This window comes from Gracilinanus agilis, chromosome 4 (genome assembly GCF_016433145.1).
Source record: "Gracilinanus agilis isolate LMUSP501 chromosome 4, AgileGrace, whole genome shotgun sequence".
Taxonomy (NCBI): Eukaryota; Metazoa; Chordata; class Mammalia; order Didelphimorphia; family Didelphidae; genus Gracilinanus; species Gracilinanus agilis.
Window position 1 is genome coordinate 478,222,057 of NC_058133.1, and position 17,400 is coordinate 478,239,456.

Below are 17,400 nucleotides of genomic sequence, written 5' to 3' on the forward strand. Positions count from 1 at the left end.
TGGCATATGCCTTAGGTTATGAAATAGCTTTCACCTCCCACAAGAGCCATGTTTCATGGCAGGATCAGAGCCTGAGGTGCCTCTATAAAAAGTGTCCTTGGCGCCGACTCTTCACATTAGCAGCCTTCTCTGGAACAAGTTGATTGGTGTCTGTGGTCAAGGTAAGTGTTCTTTGATCCAAAGGATGCATTTTGAACAAAAGGTTTCAGGAAACTAGAAGAACCAAAAATTGGGGTTAGAGAGAGGGAAATAGAGAAGATAAAGTAATGATAGAGCTAAAGTATGGTAGAATAATCAGGAATAATAGGACAGAGTCAATGAGGAGGAAAAAGGAAGTTAGTGAGAAACAGAGGCTTGTTATTTGTATTTTTTATAGACAAAATAAGAACCAGAAAGCCAAGGCATGGGCCTTGTGTCTAAGAGAGGAAGTGGGGAGAGGGCAATATGTAGTAGAGTTTCGGGAAACTCTTTCAATCATCTGGATTGCCTAAGGATATGCTCAGGCAGTTGTGAAGAGGTTGCCCTTCCCACCACTACTGAAACATGCATACTTATATATGTATAAAATTTTACCAAATTTTCTCCCTGGCATTATCAGTGGGACAGATCTAGGCTGATAAAATGCTAAATTTGAATTTACATTGGAAGTAACTTAACTGACTATAAAGAAATTATTTCTAGTAGATTTTCGGTGATGGGTATTGTCTAAAATAATTCAGTAGCATGTTGTAGGTAGACTTTGGTAATGCATTCTGGGTAAAGGAGTAATACATTGAAATAACTTTTAAAAGCGTCCCAGGAGTAAGACAGGGTAGAAAATCTTGGAAAGGATGAAAGTAGACTGCAGATTCATTGGTTTGAAGACAAAAGTCCATTCTCATGATGGAACCAAGGATCTGGGTGGGCTTAGAGGGATGGATCCAAGGACTTTTTGAGAGGATTCTTTGAGTTTTGAGGGTTTGAGATCCAGGTTATTTTGAGATGAACATGTAACAACTTCTTGAAAGCAGATAATGGATGTATTTGTCATCCAGCTGAATCCTTTCCTAGAGGGAGAACATACTTGGTCCAGATAGACTTAACACTTTTGATGAAATGTGTTGACTTGAATGAATAGGAAGTAGAGTTAACAAAGTTATATCTGTAGAAATTCATTCTCCCAATGATAAGAGCATTGATGACCCAAAAGTGAGAAAGGGATTGAAAGAGGGTCAGGTGGCAGAAAGATGAGATAGAAGGGCAAATGTCAAGAGTACTGAGAGGGTCTTGTAGGTAAAGAGGGATTGGTCAGATGGACATTGTAAGAGAGGGAAATCAGGAAAGTACTGGCTCTCAGCATAACCCAGAAGGTATATTGGGATTTGTTTTCCTTAGTTGTTAGACAATCAATGTGGCCTGTTTTTTTCTACATAGATACCCTTTTTCTGGAGCCACATTTCAACTCAAACTTTACTAAGTGAAAAATCCCCTTGTCTTTTATTTTCCCCTTCTGAAGACAAATGAGTAAGTGACAGCTCATAAGTGCTGTCCCTTAGGGCATTAACCCTAGATGGAAGCAACTCCTTAACCTAGGTTTGATTTTCTTTTTCTCATTTTGTCTTTCAGGTTGACATCCAACAGAAATGTCCTGCCAGCAAAGCCAGCAACAGTGCCAGGCCCCTAAGTGCCCACCCAAGTGCCCTCCCAAATGTCAGACACCTAAGTGCCCACCCAAGTGTCCACCTAAGTGTCCTCCCAAATGCCCTCCCAAGTGCCCTCCCCAAGCTCCATGCCCTCCTCCAGTCTCCTGTTGTGGTTCTAGCTCAGGAGGATGTTGTAGCTCAGGAGGATGCTGTAGCTCAGGAGGATGCTGTAGCTCTGGGGGATGCTGCAGCTCTGGCTCTGGAGGTGGCTGCTGCCTCTTCTCCCATCACAGGAGATCCCACAGGCGTAGGCGCCAGAGGTCTGACTGCTGTGACAGTGGCAGTGGGCACAACCAGCAGTCTGGAAGCTGCTGTGGGAGCTCTGGAGGTTGCTGTGGGAGCTCTGGGGGCTGCTGTGGGAGCTCTGGGGGCTGCTGTTGATCATCTGTTCCCTCTATATCAAGAAAGAGAGATGTGGAGCCAAAAGCCCATGGTACCACCCAGACCTGCTATTGTCCTCTCTCATCATTTGCCTTTTACCTTACTGAGATGGTCTTTATTGACCTTATTCTCCTTAAACTTTCTTTACCTCTGATTCTTGTACTTGCCCTGACTCAGTTGCACTGTCAAGTCTCTTGTGATCATTGACTATTCACAACAATAAATATGCATTTATTGTCTTCTTTGTCTGGTTGTGATTATCTTTTGTGTCTTTCTAGTCCCTGGTCTTTCTCCATATTAGATATCTAAAAACTCAGATTTATTTTTTAAAAGATAAAGTCACTGTTCTTTGTTCTCCAGATAAATAACTTGCTTGAATTGGCACTGCTTTACTTTGAACATACCTGACACTGATTTTGTACTTGGAATAATAGAACCATATGTCAAACCTAGAAGGGATCTCAAAGCCTATAGGGTCCCACCCTCTCATTTAAAAAGAAAAAAAAAACCTCTTGCTTTCTGTTTTAGATTGATACTAATATTGGCTCTGAAGCAGAAGAATAGTAAGGGCTAGGCAATTGGGGCTAAGGGATCTACCCAGGGTCCCACAACTAGGAAGTGTCTGAGGCCAGACTTGAACCCAGGTCTTCCTGACCTCAGCCTGGCTTTCTTTTTGCTAAACTACCTAGGTGCTCCCTAATACCCTCCTTTTAAAAGATGAGGACATGGAGGCCTAGGGAGTTAGAATAACTTTCCCAAAGTCAAATAAGTAATAAACATCAGAAGTCAAATGTGAACTCAGGTTCTCTGGTTTGAATGCTAGATTTCTATTTTATATTTATCAGATGCCATTTACAAGGCCAGTAGAATTTCTCCTTCTACAAATGCAGAGTTATCCCTGAATCTCAGTTTCCAACACTGTTATGGAGGGTTTTCAAATCTCTGTCATCCTAGATTTTTTCATAGGATGTCTAAGAACCTACTAGAGTCCATTCAATAATCATAGCATTCTCTGTAGACAGACATACTATATTTTACTTTTCTTTCATTTGTTCAAGTTCTCTTTCACAGAATGACAGATATGGAGGCATGTTTTACACTATTACAATGTAAAATCTTTATCAGATTGCTTGCCACCTCAAGGAGCAGGGAAAGGAGGGAGGGAGGGTGAGAATTTGGCTCAAACTTTAAAATAATGAAGGCTAAAATTTGTTTTCATATATTTGAGGGAAAAATAAAATATTATTTTTTAATAATGATTACAATATTTTTATACTTGACTTCTGGTGACCTAGGTCTGAATCTAGGATTGATCTTTTTTTTTAACCCTTAACTTTCTGTGCATTGGCTCCTTGGTGGAAGAGTGGTAAGGGTGGGCAATGGGGGTCAAGTGACTTGCCCAGGGTCACACAGCTGGGAAGTGGCTGAGGCCAGATTTGAACCTAGGACCTCCCGTCTCTAGGCCTGGCTCTCAATCCACTGAGCTACCCAGCTGCCCCTCTTTTCTTTTTTTTATGATCAGCTTCACAGTTCCCAAATCCCCATCCTGCCACCACATCATCCCCATTTATCTTGGGTCTGAAAAATTGCTCCTGATGACTAGATTGCTCATTTCCACTGATGGTAAAAATCAGGTTACTCCTTGTTTAGAGTTCACTATTCCCTTCACTCTGTAAGGCCCACTTTCCCTTGATCTCTTCTACAATGGGCCTGGGGACTTGAGTATCCACATTCAGAACATACACTAAATACACTAAAAGTCAAGGCAACTGACTGATGGCATTCGAAATGTCACTTATATTATGGGACAATAAGTTGCTGTCCATCTGTATCTAAGAAGCTTAGTATTGGTACTTCCCAGAAAGACATTGTTTCCAAAACAAAATCTCCATCTTATTAAAGGGTAGGAACATCCAAAGATATTATCGTATGTACCATCATCACAAGGGCTTCTCCTACAACAAGGGAGGCAGTATGGTACAGTAGAAGACCAGAGTTTAGCAAAAGAGGATTTGAGTTCCAACCCCAGCTCTGCCATTTTTTCTGTTTGACGTTAAGCAAATAACTCATTCTCGGGTCCCAATTTTCTTCAGATATTTGTCAGAATTTAAAAAAAAAACCTTAACTTCTATCATGGAATTGGTATTAAGTATCAGTTTATTTTTTTTTTAATCCTTACCTTCTGTCTTAAAATCAATACAGTATATTGATTTCCAGGCAGAAGAGCAGTAAGGGCTAAGAGATGGAGATTAAGTGACTTGCCCAGGGGTCACACCTAAATATCAGTTCTAAGAACGAAGAGTAAGGACTGGGCAATTGGGGTTAAGTGACTGGCCCATGGTCACACAGGCAAGATATATCTGAGATCAGATTTGAACTCAAGACTTCTTATCTCTGGGCCTGGCTTTATATCCACTGAGCCACATATAGCTGCCCTTTGTCAGAATTTAAAGGGATCAATCAAAGACCTGTTTGATTGATTTTTGTTCATTGATGACTACTCTGACTCTTTGCTCCCCTTTTGCTTAAATGGTCTTCCTGATCTGTAGTGATTAATGCTGTTCTTGCTTCTCAAATAGCCATCACTTCCATGATCACAATTCATCATCCAAGATTCCCCTAAGTACTTGGACCAACTTTTCTCTCCACAATTCCTTCTCAACAAGTTACAAATATAGAGACTTTTTTCCGCTTTCTCATAGGCTACAGTAAAGAAAGAGATGACAAATGTCTTCAGTGCTCCCTGCCTCTAAAGAGGATTTCCTTAAGTATAATAGCCAAAGATCACTTAATAAATGCCTATTGATTCACTATAACTGATTGATTACTTGGCGTAAGTTTCCTCCCTTAGTAGGTTCCAAACACTGACAAAGTCACAGGCTGGGACCCATCTTATTCTCAATCCTACACACATCAGCACACCTCTCTCAAGTCAGTCTTATATATGTGTGAATAATGTTTGAGATTATGAGGCTAAATATAGGCTATTTCTGAATAAAAGCTATTTCTTTGTCATGCAAGACATAATGAGACTTGCACAATAATTAGAGATCCCTAGCTATCATAGTGATTTCTAAAAGAAAAGTCTTGGTCAAGCAAAGAAGTTAGGGGCTTTTGTTAAGGATTTTATCTATCAGGGAGTTTTGTCTTTGTAAGATTAGCCTAAGCAGGCATATGACAGGCTTCCCTCTTTAGGGGAAGCCAGCCAATCCTTTGGCTTTATCTCAAGATGGGAAACTATAGAATTGAGAAGAAGAGGAGGACAAGGATGAGAAGGAGGAGGAGGAGAATAAGAAGGAGAAAAAGGAAATAGACTGGAATTTAGATTTCAGCTCTGGTCCTTATTACCTATATGACCTTAGACAAGTCATTTAATATCTTGAGGTTTGTGTTCCTTATCTGCAAAAGGAAGGGGGAGGTAAACTAATATAAACTAATAAAACATGATACCTATTATGTGCCAGACACTGTATTAAACACTTTATTAAAATTATCTCATTTAACCAAACAGATATTCGAGTCTTTTAGAGGTTCTAAATTTTTTATCTCATGACTTTACAGAATTTAGTGACCTTCTCCCTTTTCTATAGCCCTTGCTCTTATCATTTGTTCCTCTCAATCAAACATTATTTAGTTGATGTCTGTGACATCTCTCATATACTGCCTTGTATCGTTATTTATCTTTTTTGAGGTTATCTTTGCTTTGTTTTTATCTCGTAACTCCTAATTTATGGTGTTGCACCCTCATTAGTATATATGATCCTAAGGGCATAGATAGCTTTTGCTTTTTCTTTTGTATCTATCCACAATGCTTGAATAATACCTGGTATATAGTACTCATTTAATAGATGAATTTTATTACTTTCTTGCTTGCTTGATCTTATGTGTAGATCCTGTCTCCTCGATGAGACTGCAAACTGCATGATATCAACCAAATCTTACTCATCTTTATATCTAGCTTAACCCCTCATCCCCTCTACAACTACCACCACCCCATGCCATAAGCTCATAGTACCTGCTCTTGAGACTTATAAGGAATTAGCTTTTATTAGTGTTTGTTGATTGAGTGACCAAGTTGAATTCTTCAAAAACACTGTGTCTGTAATTACTGACATGTATCTATGATGATCTTGACTAATGCTGGAAAGATGGGAAAGAGCCAAGGTGGCATGCCCAAACCACATCTTCCTGGAAAGAGCTCTTGGTATGGAAGTGCCTGAAATAAAAACCTAGGAGGTGGCTGCTATTACTTTTGCCTCTTTACATATGAGAAAAAAATGAAAGATACAGAGGTTAAACATCTTGCACAGGATCATACAGTAAGCAGTTGTATGAACCATCTGTTAGTGATGGAGAACAGTCACAAGCTCTCCTGAATTTGACCACCATCCTCTTCATCCTCCAAATCCGAATACTTGACATGCTCAGCATCTGTGTAAGTCACAATATCAGTTACATCATTGTTGCTTCCAGCAATAGCCTCACTATCTTGGCAGTTCTAATAAGGATTCCCAGTGTGTAAATAGAATCTGTTCCCCAGGACTCCAATTCCCAGCATCCCACTTTTGTTCTCACATTAAGTTCTTACGTTTTGGAGATAAAGTTTATGTAACCCTGCCCCCTCTTCCTTTTTGTGCGAATGCAGCTGGGAAAACTCTTTACTCAGGCTTTTAATTTTTGACTTTTATTTCCTTTACTTCAAGGGATCATTAATAAATTTTATAAAATATAATACTTGGAGTTATTGGATATTAATTTTAATCTTACACTACAAATATTTGGAGAAATAACTGAGAAATCATGGGAACCATATACAAATGGATAAAACTGTTTTTATGAAAATGTCCTTGGTCATTTTAAATTAATCCTTTGTTTTCTTAGTATTGATTAAAATATCTGTATATGTGTGTATGTGTATTGTGATGTGGGGAAAGCTATGGATGGGAAGTTAACTTGATTAACAGATACTTACAGTTGTAGGGAAATAAATACCTCTCTCTTCTGCTCTGCCCTGCTCTGTCTATCAACCCCAGTAAGTCCAGTCAAAGATACCCATATATTAACTGACAGCAACATTTTAGGAAAACCCAAAAAAAGAAAAATGTCTAACTCCAGGATACCATGTCTGTGGGTTGTGTGTGGAGACTGGTTTGAGTCTGACTGAAGAATGAGCAGAAAATGTTGTTTCTTATTTGTTTTGTCCTACTGTATTGGGGAAAAGAACTTGATGGAAGCAAGGAAATTATCATAGCTTAAGATGGGAGGCTGAAAAAAAAGAACTATTTAATCAATAAACAAGTACTTATTAATCACCTACTATGTGCAAGGCACTACATTAGGCACTGGGTATATAAGTACAAAACAACCCAATCATTTATAATGAGCTTATATTCTAATTGTATAGATAGAAAGTACTTATGAAAATATAAAGCATAAATATAAAGTTAATAATAACTTGCATACATATGTATTTAGAAGGTTAAAATCATGATAGTTTCATAGAGAGAGCACTAGTAATTGGGGAGATGAGGATAGAAAAGTGGTCAATAAACATTTATTAAGTACTTCCTATGGACAAGCATTCTGCTAAAGTTCTGAGGATACAAAGAAAAACAAAAGGCAGAGGCTAAGTGACTTGTCTAAAGTCACACAGCTAATAAGTGTCTGAAATAGAATTTGAATTCAGATTTTCTGGAGTCTAGGCCCAATACTCTGTCCACCATGCCAATCAGCTGCCTCTACTTTTAAGATGAAGAAAAAGGAAAAGAAAGAACTCACATCAAATGGTCTTAATTTTATTTTTAGTGAAGTTGGATACAGTTATTTTTTTTCAATAAAGTAAGAGGTAAAGGCTTTAGCTTCTCTTTTCTCTGCCAGTGAGATAAAGCTTTAGTTTGTATGGCTCAGACAAATATGACAGATGGCTATTTGGACAGTAAGTAGCTCTCATTGTTGAGTTCCTTGTCCCACATGAGGCCCATCCTGAAAACTGAAAAATGGGAGCACTGAGATATGTCAGTGAGCTTTGAAACATCAAGAAGAAAAGCAGAGGTACCACAGAATTGGATAAGGAGAAGGAAAAATTCTTTCCCAAATTTCAGAGAAAAAGAGAAGAGAATAGAGCCTCTAAACTAGACCAGAGAGTTGATTCAGATTCCTCATTAAATCCTGTATTGTATCATTAGAGAATTTTGGTTAGAATTTTAAATGGGAAAGATCACAAAAGAGAATATGTGGCTTTGCCAAAAATAGATCATGTTAACCTATTTTTATTTCCATTTTTTGAACAAGATTACTGGCCATGCTTTAGATATAAATTAAACAGATTTTAGCTAAGCATTTTTTTAAAGTGCATCATGCTAATCTTGTGGGTGGAAAGTAATGAAGATATAAAGGCTAGCTAATAGTATGGTTATATGGAATTAGGTATTGGGAAATTGGACCCAAAGTATAGTCATTGACAGTTCTATTTCAATTTAGAAAGAGGTCTAGGAAGAAATGCTCAAGGGATTTGTGCTTGGCCTTGGACTCACTAACATTATTACTAATGACCTGGATGAGTCATAGATGGTATCTGTTTATATATTTAAAGATGACACAAAGCTGGGAAGAACAGTTGAAGAACAATGAGGAACATTGGATGATAAACAATAACAAAAAATCTTGTGTACCCAAAGTCAACCTCATGAATTCAAGATGGAAGAAGCATGGCAAGACAGTAGTAGATTGGCAAATGATTTGGCAGTTTTCATTTACAATATGCTTACCCTAAATCATCAGTGAGACAGTACAGTGAAGAAAGCTTGTATGATCTTGGACTCCATGAAAAAAATATGTTACAGAGGGGTGGCTAGGTGGCTTAGTGGATTGAGAGCCAGGCTTTGAAAAGGGAGGTCCTGAGTTCATATCTGACCTCTACCACTTAACCCCAAATGCCAAGCCCTTACCACTCTTCTGCCTTAAAATCAACATACAATATTCATTCCTAGATGAAAGATAAGGGTTAAAAAAAAGATGTTCCTAGAAATAAGGTTATAGTGACCCTTGAAAGGTACTTTTGTCCAAGTATTCTAGAACCCACAAATGGTTGACTTCCATGATTCATTTGTAGTTTCTTTGATCTTTTCTTTCTATGATATGTGAGGATATGTTGGCTTCTTAGAATTTAGTAGCTGTAAACTCCATCCTTCCCCTAATAAATAACATTACTTGCTAAAAATATATATATACATGATTATCTACATTTACATGTAACTGTATTCATAATTGAAGACCTTTTTCCAAGGTTAGGATATTCATGTGTTGAAGTTCTTTTCCTCCTCCCCTTTAGAATCTTATGTAGAATCCCAAGTTGAGGAAAGAGAGTGAACTCTCAACACCTCCATTCAGGAGGTTTTGATTCTAGCTTGGGAGATCAGCCCAAAGCATTCCCAGTAATAGCAATACAATCGAGAAGAAAAACTTGCTGGGGAAGGTCCTATACATTGACAACAATCTTGTATCCCAATGTCATTTAAATTGCTTTTTGCTCCCTTTCCCTTTCACCCCATCCCACCACCAAACCAGATGAAAAGGTCTCTACTCTATGTCCCCAGTTATAATTTCATAGATAAGTGTTGATCTTAGCCCAAAAGTTCCACATAGACAATGAGATCAGAGATAAGATCCTCTCTATCTCCCTTGTCAGCCACATTCCAATTAGACAGGGAAACACTTCCATATTCTCCCATATTATTATTTTCCTCAAACAGTTATTTCATTTCAAAAATCTCAAAGAATGGTTCTGAAATTTAAGGTAGAAGATAGCATCCCAAATCCCAACAAGCCTCATCTCTGAAGCACTGAAAAGAAGGGAGCATCCTTAATGCTTTATCAGAGAGATCAGACTTCAAAAATGGGAAAATTGTCAAGTCATCCTTAGTGTTGCCATACGTTATCCCCTTCTGGGTTCAGATTAGGAGGATTGAAACCCTTCTTCTCCTGACCTCACTGTCTCCAGCTCTCTAGATCTTGGTCATATGTATAAAATATCCTTTATTAAATCACATTTGATCACATAAATCTTGTATGGGCAGGGAGTCCCCTTTTTCATTCTCTACTGAAGAAGCTGAATAATATAATCCTTCATTGGGAAAGGTCTTTGTCACAAATGAAGGAATTGGAATAGGTGGAAGAAATTGATCGGCTTTTCATTTAAGATCTTCTCAAACTAACCAAAAGAGACAGCATCCCAATTGAGTAACCCTAAGAACAAACCTGGAACCTTTGATTCTTAGTTCCAAATTTTAGAAAGGATACTGACAGTATTCAGAGTGGAGTAATGAAATTGGTGAAGGAGCCAAAATTCATTGATTTAGAGGAACAAGAAATGTCTAACTTAGAGAGGTAAATACACAGAGAGAAGGGGACATGCCGGCTTTCTCCAAGGATTTAAAAGGTTATCATCTGAGGGGCATCTGGGTAGCTCAGTGGATTGAGAGTCAGGCCTAGAGACGGGAGGTCCTGGGTTCAAATCCGGTCTCAGACACTTCCCAGCTGTGTGACCCTGGGCAGGTCACTTGACCCCCATTGCCCACCCTTACCACTCTTCCACCAAGGAGCCAATACACAGAAGTTAAGGGTTTAAAAATGTAAAAAAAAAAAAAAGGTTATCATCTGAAAAGGTGATTAAATATGTTAGTTCTGACCACAAAAGATAGGTCTAGAGGTAGAAGTTATGAAGATTTCAATATAGGCTTGGTGTAAAGAAAATTTTTCTAGTAATTAGAACTACATTAGCCTAACCCCTCCACCCCCTGATCCATGGGAAATACATTTCAAGATCTCAATGGATGGATGAACCCACAGATATAAGCAAACACTTTCTTGTTAGCCTCAGGTAATTAAATCAACAGATTACTGCATCAGTGGATATGGGGGCACAACCACACTCTTGTGCTTTGAGCTCATTATTACAGTAAACAAGATCTTTCTTTTTTATTTATTTTTAATTTTTTAATTTTAATTTTGAATATTTTCCCCTAGTGACATATTTCATGTTCTTTCCCTCTCCCCCAAATGCCCCTAACCCCCCCTTAGCTGATGCACAATTCCACTGGGTTTTACATGTATCGTTAATTAAGACCTAATTCCATATTACTGATAGTTAAACTAGAGTTATTGTTTGGTGTCTACATCCCCAATAATATTCCCATCAGCCCATGTGTTCAAGCAGTTTAAACAAGATCTTTCTTAAAACAAAGGCACTGTGATGACAACTACAATGAATGCAATAAGCAAGAACATTAAAGGTAGATGGAAGGAAAGTGTCCTTTGGGAGCATGAGCATGGAGACAAAGGGAGATGAGGCACATGTACTGGGCTGGTGGACTTCACTTGCTTGGTAGGAGGTTTGAAATTTATGAAGCATTTGGCTTTTTATTTTCTAGAATTTCCAAATTTTCCAATTTTTTTCTGTAGTTAACTATGGGTAACTGAATCAGTGGATACTGAATCAGCAGATATGGGGACACAATGGCATCTAAAATTAGAATGAGTTGTCTGTCATTTCACCCTAATTAAAGGTCTTTTTGTTTGTTTCGAGGCTGTCTCCTTATTTTCCTGAGACTAGCAGCTACTGACCTGCCCGATCCTATTATTGCCTGGTGTAGGAATATGACCTGCTCCATCTTTGAGCTGACTTATTTCACCCCTTCTTAGGTCCCCTGATGACCTTCTACTTCCAGGAGATTTTCATATTGGTTCCAGACAGTGTAGATATTTGATCAGCTTTAACCCTCCTGGAGCTTAGCCTCAGCCTCCCTAGTGGCAAGAGATTACAATCTTGAGCCACCTGATTTGACATATTCAAGGTCCTCAAGCAAAGATTGAAAAAAAAAACATATCTGAAATGTTAGAAAATGAATTTCTTTTTCAGGTGTGGTTTGAACTAGATAACCATGGGGGATTCCCCTGATTCTGAAATTCTGTGACTTATGAAGAGTGAATGAGAGGCTCCTCTGAAATTCATGCTTGGATGCTCCTGGGGAGCACTTCTAAAAGATAATCATAGTAGAACCGCCTCAGTACCTGAAGGGCTCAGTTGGGAGACACCAGCTAAAAATAAACCTGTTGACTAAGACTTATGAAATAAGAGGCATGTGGGGTTGGGCTCCCACAAGAGTAATCAGATGTATATTCAGGGAATGGATAGGTGGCGATGGAGCAGTGAATAGGACCTTCAGATTCTTAGGAAAGGTCGAATCTCTCTACATCCCAACCTCACTGAAGGTCCTCAAGCCTCTTTGGGGTTAGGATAGGGATCCAAGACAATGGAAAGGAGAGTGGAGCATGTCCTAATGGTGGCAAAGACCACTTACATGAAGACCCTAGATAGATAGATCGACAGAGAGACAGAAAATTAGATAGATTCCTTGGTTATTGAGAAGCAAATTCTGAATGATGATAACCAGTTGGGAGTCATGAGAGAATTGGGTTGGGGAATGTCAAGAATTACCTGGCATGTGAAAACTACCTGGCACATGCCTTGTAAAAAAGCCTCCTCCCACTAGAGCTGTGTCATGGCAACTGAGAAGCCTGGAGAATCCCTATAAAAGGTGTCTCTGGCACTGGCTCCTCATACAATCTGCCTCCTCGGAGACCAGTTGATCAGATCCAGTAAGTATTTCAAAACCAAGGAAAGGCTTTTAAAAGGGGGATTTCCAAAGGAGATGGGAAAGAGAGAGAGAGATTGGAACAGGAAAGAGAGATGAAAAAGGGATCAAGGCAGACAAAATATAGAGGGACCAGGATAGTGAAGAATAGAGGTTTGTTGTTCTTCAGATTTGTGCTAATCTGCATTAAATATGGATGTGTCCAGAGTCTAGAGCAGGGGTTCCCAAACTTTTTTGGTCTATCACCCCCTTTCCAGAAAAAATATTACTTAGCCCCCTGGAAATTATTTTTTTTATTTTAATAGCAATTAATGGGAAAGATAAATGTACCTGTGGCCAGATGCCTAATATTTTTTCTGGAAAGGGGGCGGTAGGCCAAAAAATTTGGGAGCCACTGCTCTAGAGGAAAGGTTAGCAGTTGTAGTCTGTGTTCCAGGAAAATCTTCCAGTTACTTGGATGCCTAAGGATGTGCCCAGGCAGTTGTGGGGAACTTGTCCTCCCATTGAGAACAATTATATTATTGTGAAGAAAGATTCAGAAAGATTCCGTATAACTTACTTTGTTTAGAGCTACTGCTATGACACTAATATGTTGATTAGATGTGAAACTTTAATTTGAAATGACATGAGGTAATCTCAGACATATGTGTTTTCTGGTAGACTTTGGGTCATCCCTGAGGAATATTAGAACAATTGTTGGTTTGGAATTGAAAAAGCGACAAATAGAAAGGCAATAAGGGGGTTCAGATAGCAGTCACCATTTGGCAATAGCACAACAAAAGGAGGGTGAATCCTAAGGATGTCATGAGACTGGGCCCTAAAGAAAGAAGAAATCAGTGAGGCCCAAATATTCTTTACTAATTGTCAATCCTTGGCCTCATATTCCAACGCAAAAACATTTTACTGGAGGAAAAACTCACTTTGGCTGGGTTTTTAAAAATAAAATGGATTCAAAACATTAGCCGCCATCACTCCATGCATTGATCCCAAATGGAAATAATTGCTTAGCCTGGGTTTGATGTATCGTTTGTATTGTCTTTCAGGTTGAACTTCTGCAGAAATGTCCTGTCAGCAAAGCCAGCAGCAGTGCCAGGCCCCTAAGTGCCCACCCAAGTGCCCACCTAAATGTCAAACCCCTAAGTGCCCACCCAAATGCCCTCCCAAGGGCCCTCCCCAAGTCTCTTCCTGCTGTGGTTCTAGCTCAGGAGGATGCTGTAGCTCAGGAGGATGCTGTAGCTCTGGGGGATGCTGTGGTTCTAGCTCTGGAGGTGGCTGCTGTCTCTCCTCCCACCATCACAGGAGATCCCGCAGGCACAGACGCCAGAAGTCTGACTGCTGTGACAGTGGCAGTGGGCATAGCCAGCAGTCTGGAGGCTGCTGTGGGAGCTCAGGAGGCTGCTGTGGAAGCTCTGGAGGCTGCTGTGGGAGCTCTGGAGGATGCTGCTGATCATCTGGTTCCCTCTGCACCAAGAATCCTCAAGATGAACCCCAAGACCAAGAGAGAACTTATTTCAGACTGCATTTTCACCTACTAACTCCCTCCTCTACTCCTACCCTCTCAACCCCTGCTCTCCCTAAACCCTACTGACCCAGTACCTCGAATCTGCCCTATCTCCATTACCCTATTCCCTCTTGTCCACTGACCACTGACAACAATAAATCTACATTCACAATAATCTTTGTCTGGAGGTGATTCTCTTTCTATCTTTGCAATGGCCCTGTTTGCTTGGCTGTCACAAACTCAGTCAACCCTCATAGATGACCTTTCTTGATCTTATCAACAAACAATTTTTGTTGAAGGAAAAAAAAACCCAAAAAACTCTTCCTCAAGTCTTTTGTTTCTGAATGCACATGAGTTCTAGGCACTAGTTGCCATCATAGTGGGCCCAGATCTTAAAGAGAGGCAAAATCTTAGCATCAGTTTAATGTACCTTCTTTATCATCTTTCTAACTGAATTTGTACAGAGATGTATTGCCAGCAAAGTAGTGCCAGGTCCCAAATTCCCCTCAAATATCCTCTCAAATGTTTATCTAAATACCCTCCTAAGTATCCACCTAAATGTCCTCCCAAAAACTCTTCCCAAGCTCCATGTCATCTTCCTGCTGTAGGTCCAACTCTAGGGAATCTAGGGGTGGCTCTGGTGGGGAGGGGTGGCTACTGATCTGGTTCTCTACTAAGAAACAATGATGTAGATTCAAAGGCCAATGACCTTGGCCCAGCCTGTCCTACATCAATATTCATCATATATCCCCTTGAGAATATCTATTTAGAGGTAATTCTCCAACTGCTGTTCCTTGGATCTGCTGACATCAATCTCACTACTACCCTTTCGTCCTCGTTCAAGACAGTAAATCTGAATTAAAGTCCTCTTTGTCTAATGGTACTAGGCCTTATTTATGCAGCAGGGGGGCTAAAATCTCAGATTTGCTACTTTGGGAAAGAAAATCACTTTTCTCTTCAGATAAGTCTCTTGCCAGACTTTCCTTTCAATACAAATCTTTAATTTTCTATTTTATAAACTTCAGATGTCATTTAAGAAGCAAGAACTTGTTTTATATTAAACTAAGAATCAGCACAGAGCTTTAGTGTCTAAAACTATCCCAAAGGACATTCTCTCTGTCAGTAGGATTTCTACAACACTGACTTAATCGATCTTATACGAGACCTCATATAATCACTTATAATGTTGCTTTGAGTTCTAAACCTGGAATCAAGAAGACCTGAACTTAAGGGGGCAGCTAGATGTTTCAGTAAATTGAGAGCCAGACCTAAAAACAGTAGGTTCACAGTTCAAATTTGGCCTCAGACACTTCCTTCCTGTGTGACCCTAGGCAAGTCCCTTAACTCCCATTACCTACTCCTCTTAACCACTTTTCTTCCTTGGAACCAATACACAGTATTAATTTTCAGCTCAAAGTTCTCATTGGTCCTATGTAGCACATTGGGAATTTTTCTCTTTGTGGCATATTGACCCCACCCAAGAATTACAGAAATCTCTCTGTCTCGCACCAATCAAGATATTGTCATAAATTTCCCTTGCAGAAAGGAAAGATTTTAAGACCAAGGAAGAATCAGAAAAATATTACAAAATGTAAAATAAATAATTTTGATTATGTTAATTAAAAAGCTTTTGTACAAACAAACTTCCCTTGCAAATACATGGTTTAGAAAAGACAAATCTTACTTACAGGAAAAAAGAAAACCAACAAAATAGAACAAGGTTCATACAATCAGAAGGATGGTCTATGATCTGAAATCTCTGCCCTGGGCTCTGTTTCAATTTCTTAACTTGTCTCTAATCATCTTTCAAATTCTCATGAGTCACCTTGGAGACAACTGGTTGAGGATATGCAAATGAATTGGGAGCTCCTCAAAATATTTAGGATAAGAGGTGTCAGAGGGCACTGAGGGATTAAGGCAAATTTTAGAGGTTGGAGATATTATCAGTCTCTCCTGATGAATCATCCCATGATGAGTCAATGGTGTGAGATGGAAGCTAAAAGTAGCTATCACAATCACAGACAGTATGGAGAACTGTATCTTACCTGGAAGAAGGAGGCGATTGGCCCATTGGACTCTATCCTGAGCAAAGAACTTCTGGGTTCAGTTCTAGGGACTACCAGTAAGAAAAGACCTTAAATAGTTGAAATGTGTCCAGAGTGAGAAAACCAAGATGTTAAAGAACTTTGAAGCCATGACTTAAGGGAATACGTTGCTGACATGGGTATATTCAGTCTATGAACAGGAGGACAAAGGGGAAAAGTTAGGGCTGTTTCCAAGTAACTGAAGCCTTGACATGTAGTTGAGAAATTAATCATATTTTTGGAAACACAAAAAAAGAAGAAAGAGATCCTTGGTGTGAACATTATAAAGAAGCGAATTCAGGGAGAAAAACTGTATTATTCTGATTTGGGCATCTTAGTAAATATTGTGTGGGGCCAGGTGTCAGAAAAACACTCACCTTCCTGATTTTAAATCAGACTTAAGACACTTACTAACTGTATGATCCTGGACAAGTCCCTTTACTGTGTTTGCCTCAGTTTCCTCAACTGTAAAATGAGCTGGAGAAGGAAATGGCAAAGTATCTTTGCCAAGAAAATCCTAAATGAGGTCACAGAGTCAGACATAACTGAATAGCAATAATTAGATTTGTTAATAAGTTATTGGTAATAACATTAATTTTCTTCTTTCTTTTTATTAGTTAAAATTAATAAAAACATTTAACAATACCTTAGTAATATTATTTATGAGGCTTATTAATATTATGTTATATTAATTAATAAGTAAATATAAATAAATGTAATGATATATTAATAAGGCTATCTTGAGAAATAGTGACTTTTCTTTCTCATTAATAAGTCTTTGGATAAAAGATGGATAGCCACCTATCAGGTATGTTTTTTTTTTTAATCTTTACCTTTTATCTTAGAATCAGTACATGTGTACTGGTTCCAAGGCAGGAAAGCAATAAGGGCTAATGCAGATTAAGTGACTTGGCCAGGATCACACAGCTAGGAAGTGTCAGAAGTCACATTTGAACCTAGGACCTCCCATCTCTAGGCCTGGTTCTCCATCCACTAAGCCACCCAGCTGCTCCCTCATGTATGCTTTTAGAGCAGTGATTCCCAAAGTGGGTGCTACCGCCCCCTGGTGGGTGCTGCAGCAATCCCGGAAAGCAGTGATG

The 17,400-nt window shown here is 39.1% G+C and overlaps 1 protein-coding gene across 1 annotated transcript; it reads left to right on the forward strand.

Moving 5' to 3' along the window:
• Positions 1-1,622: 1,622 nt before the first annotated feature.
• LOC123246765 (late cornified envelope protein 5A-like) lies at positions 1,623-2,063 on the forward strand. The gene is made up of 2 exons (XM_044675557.1): positions 1,623-1,750; positions 1,838-2,063. Exons 1-2 carry the CDS (start codon positions 1,623-1,625, stop codon positions 2,061-2,063), a joined length of 354 nt encoding a protein of 117 aa, XP_044531492.1.
• Positions 2,064-17,400: the final 15,337 nt, after the last annotated feature.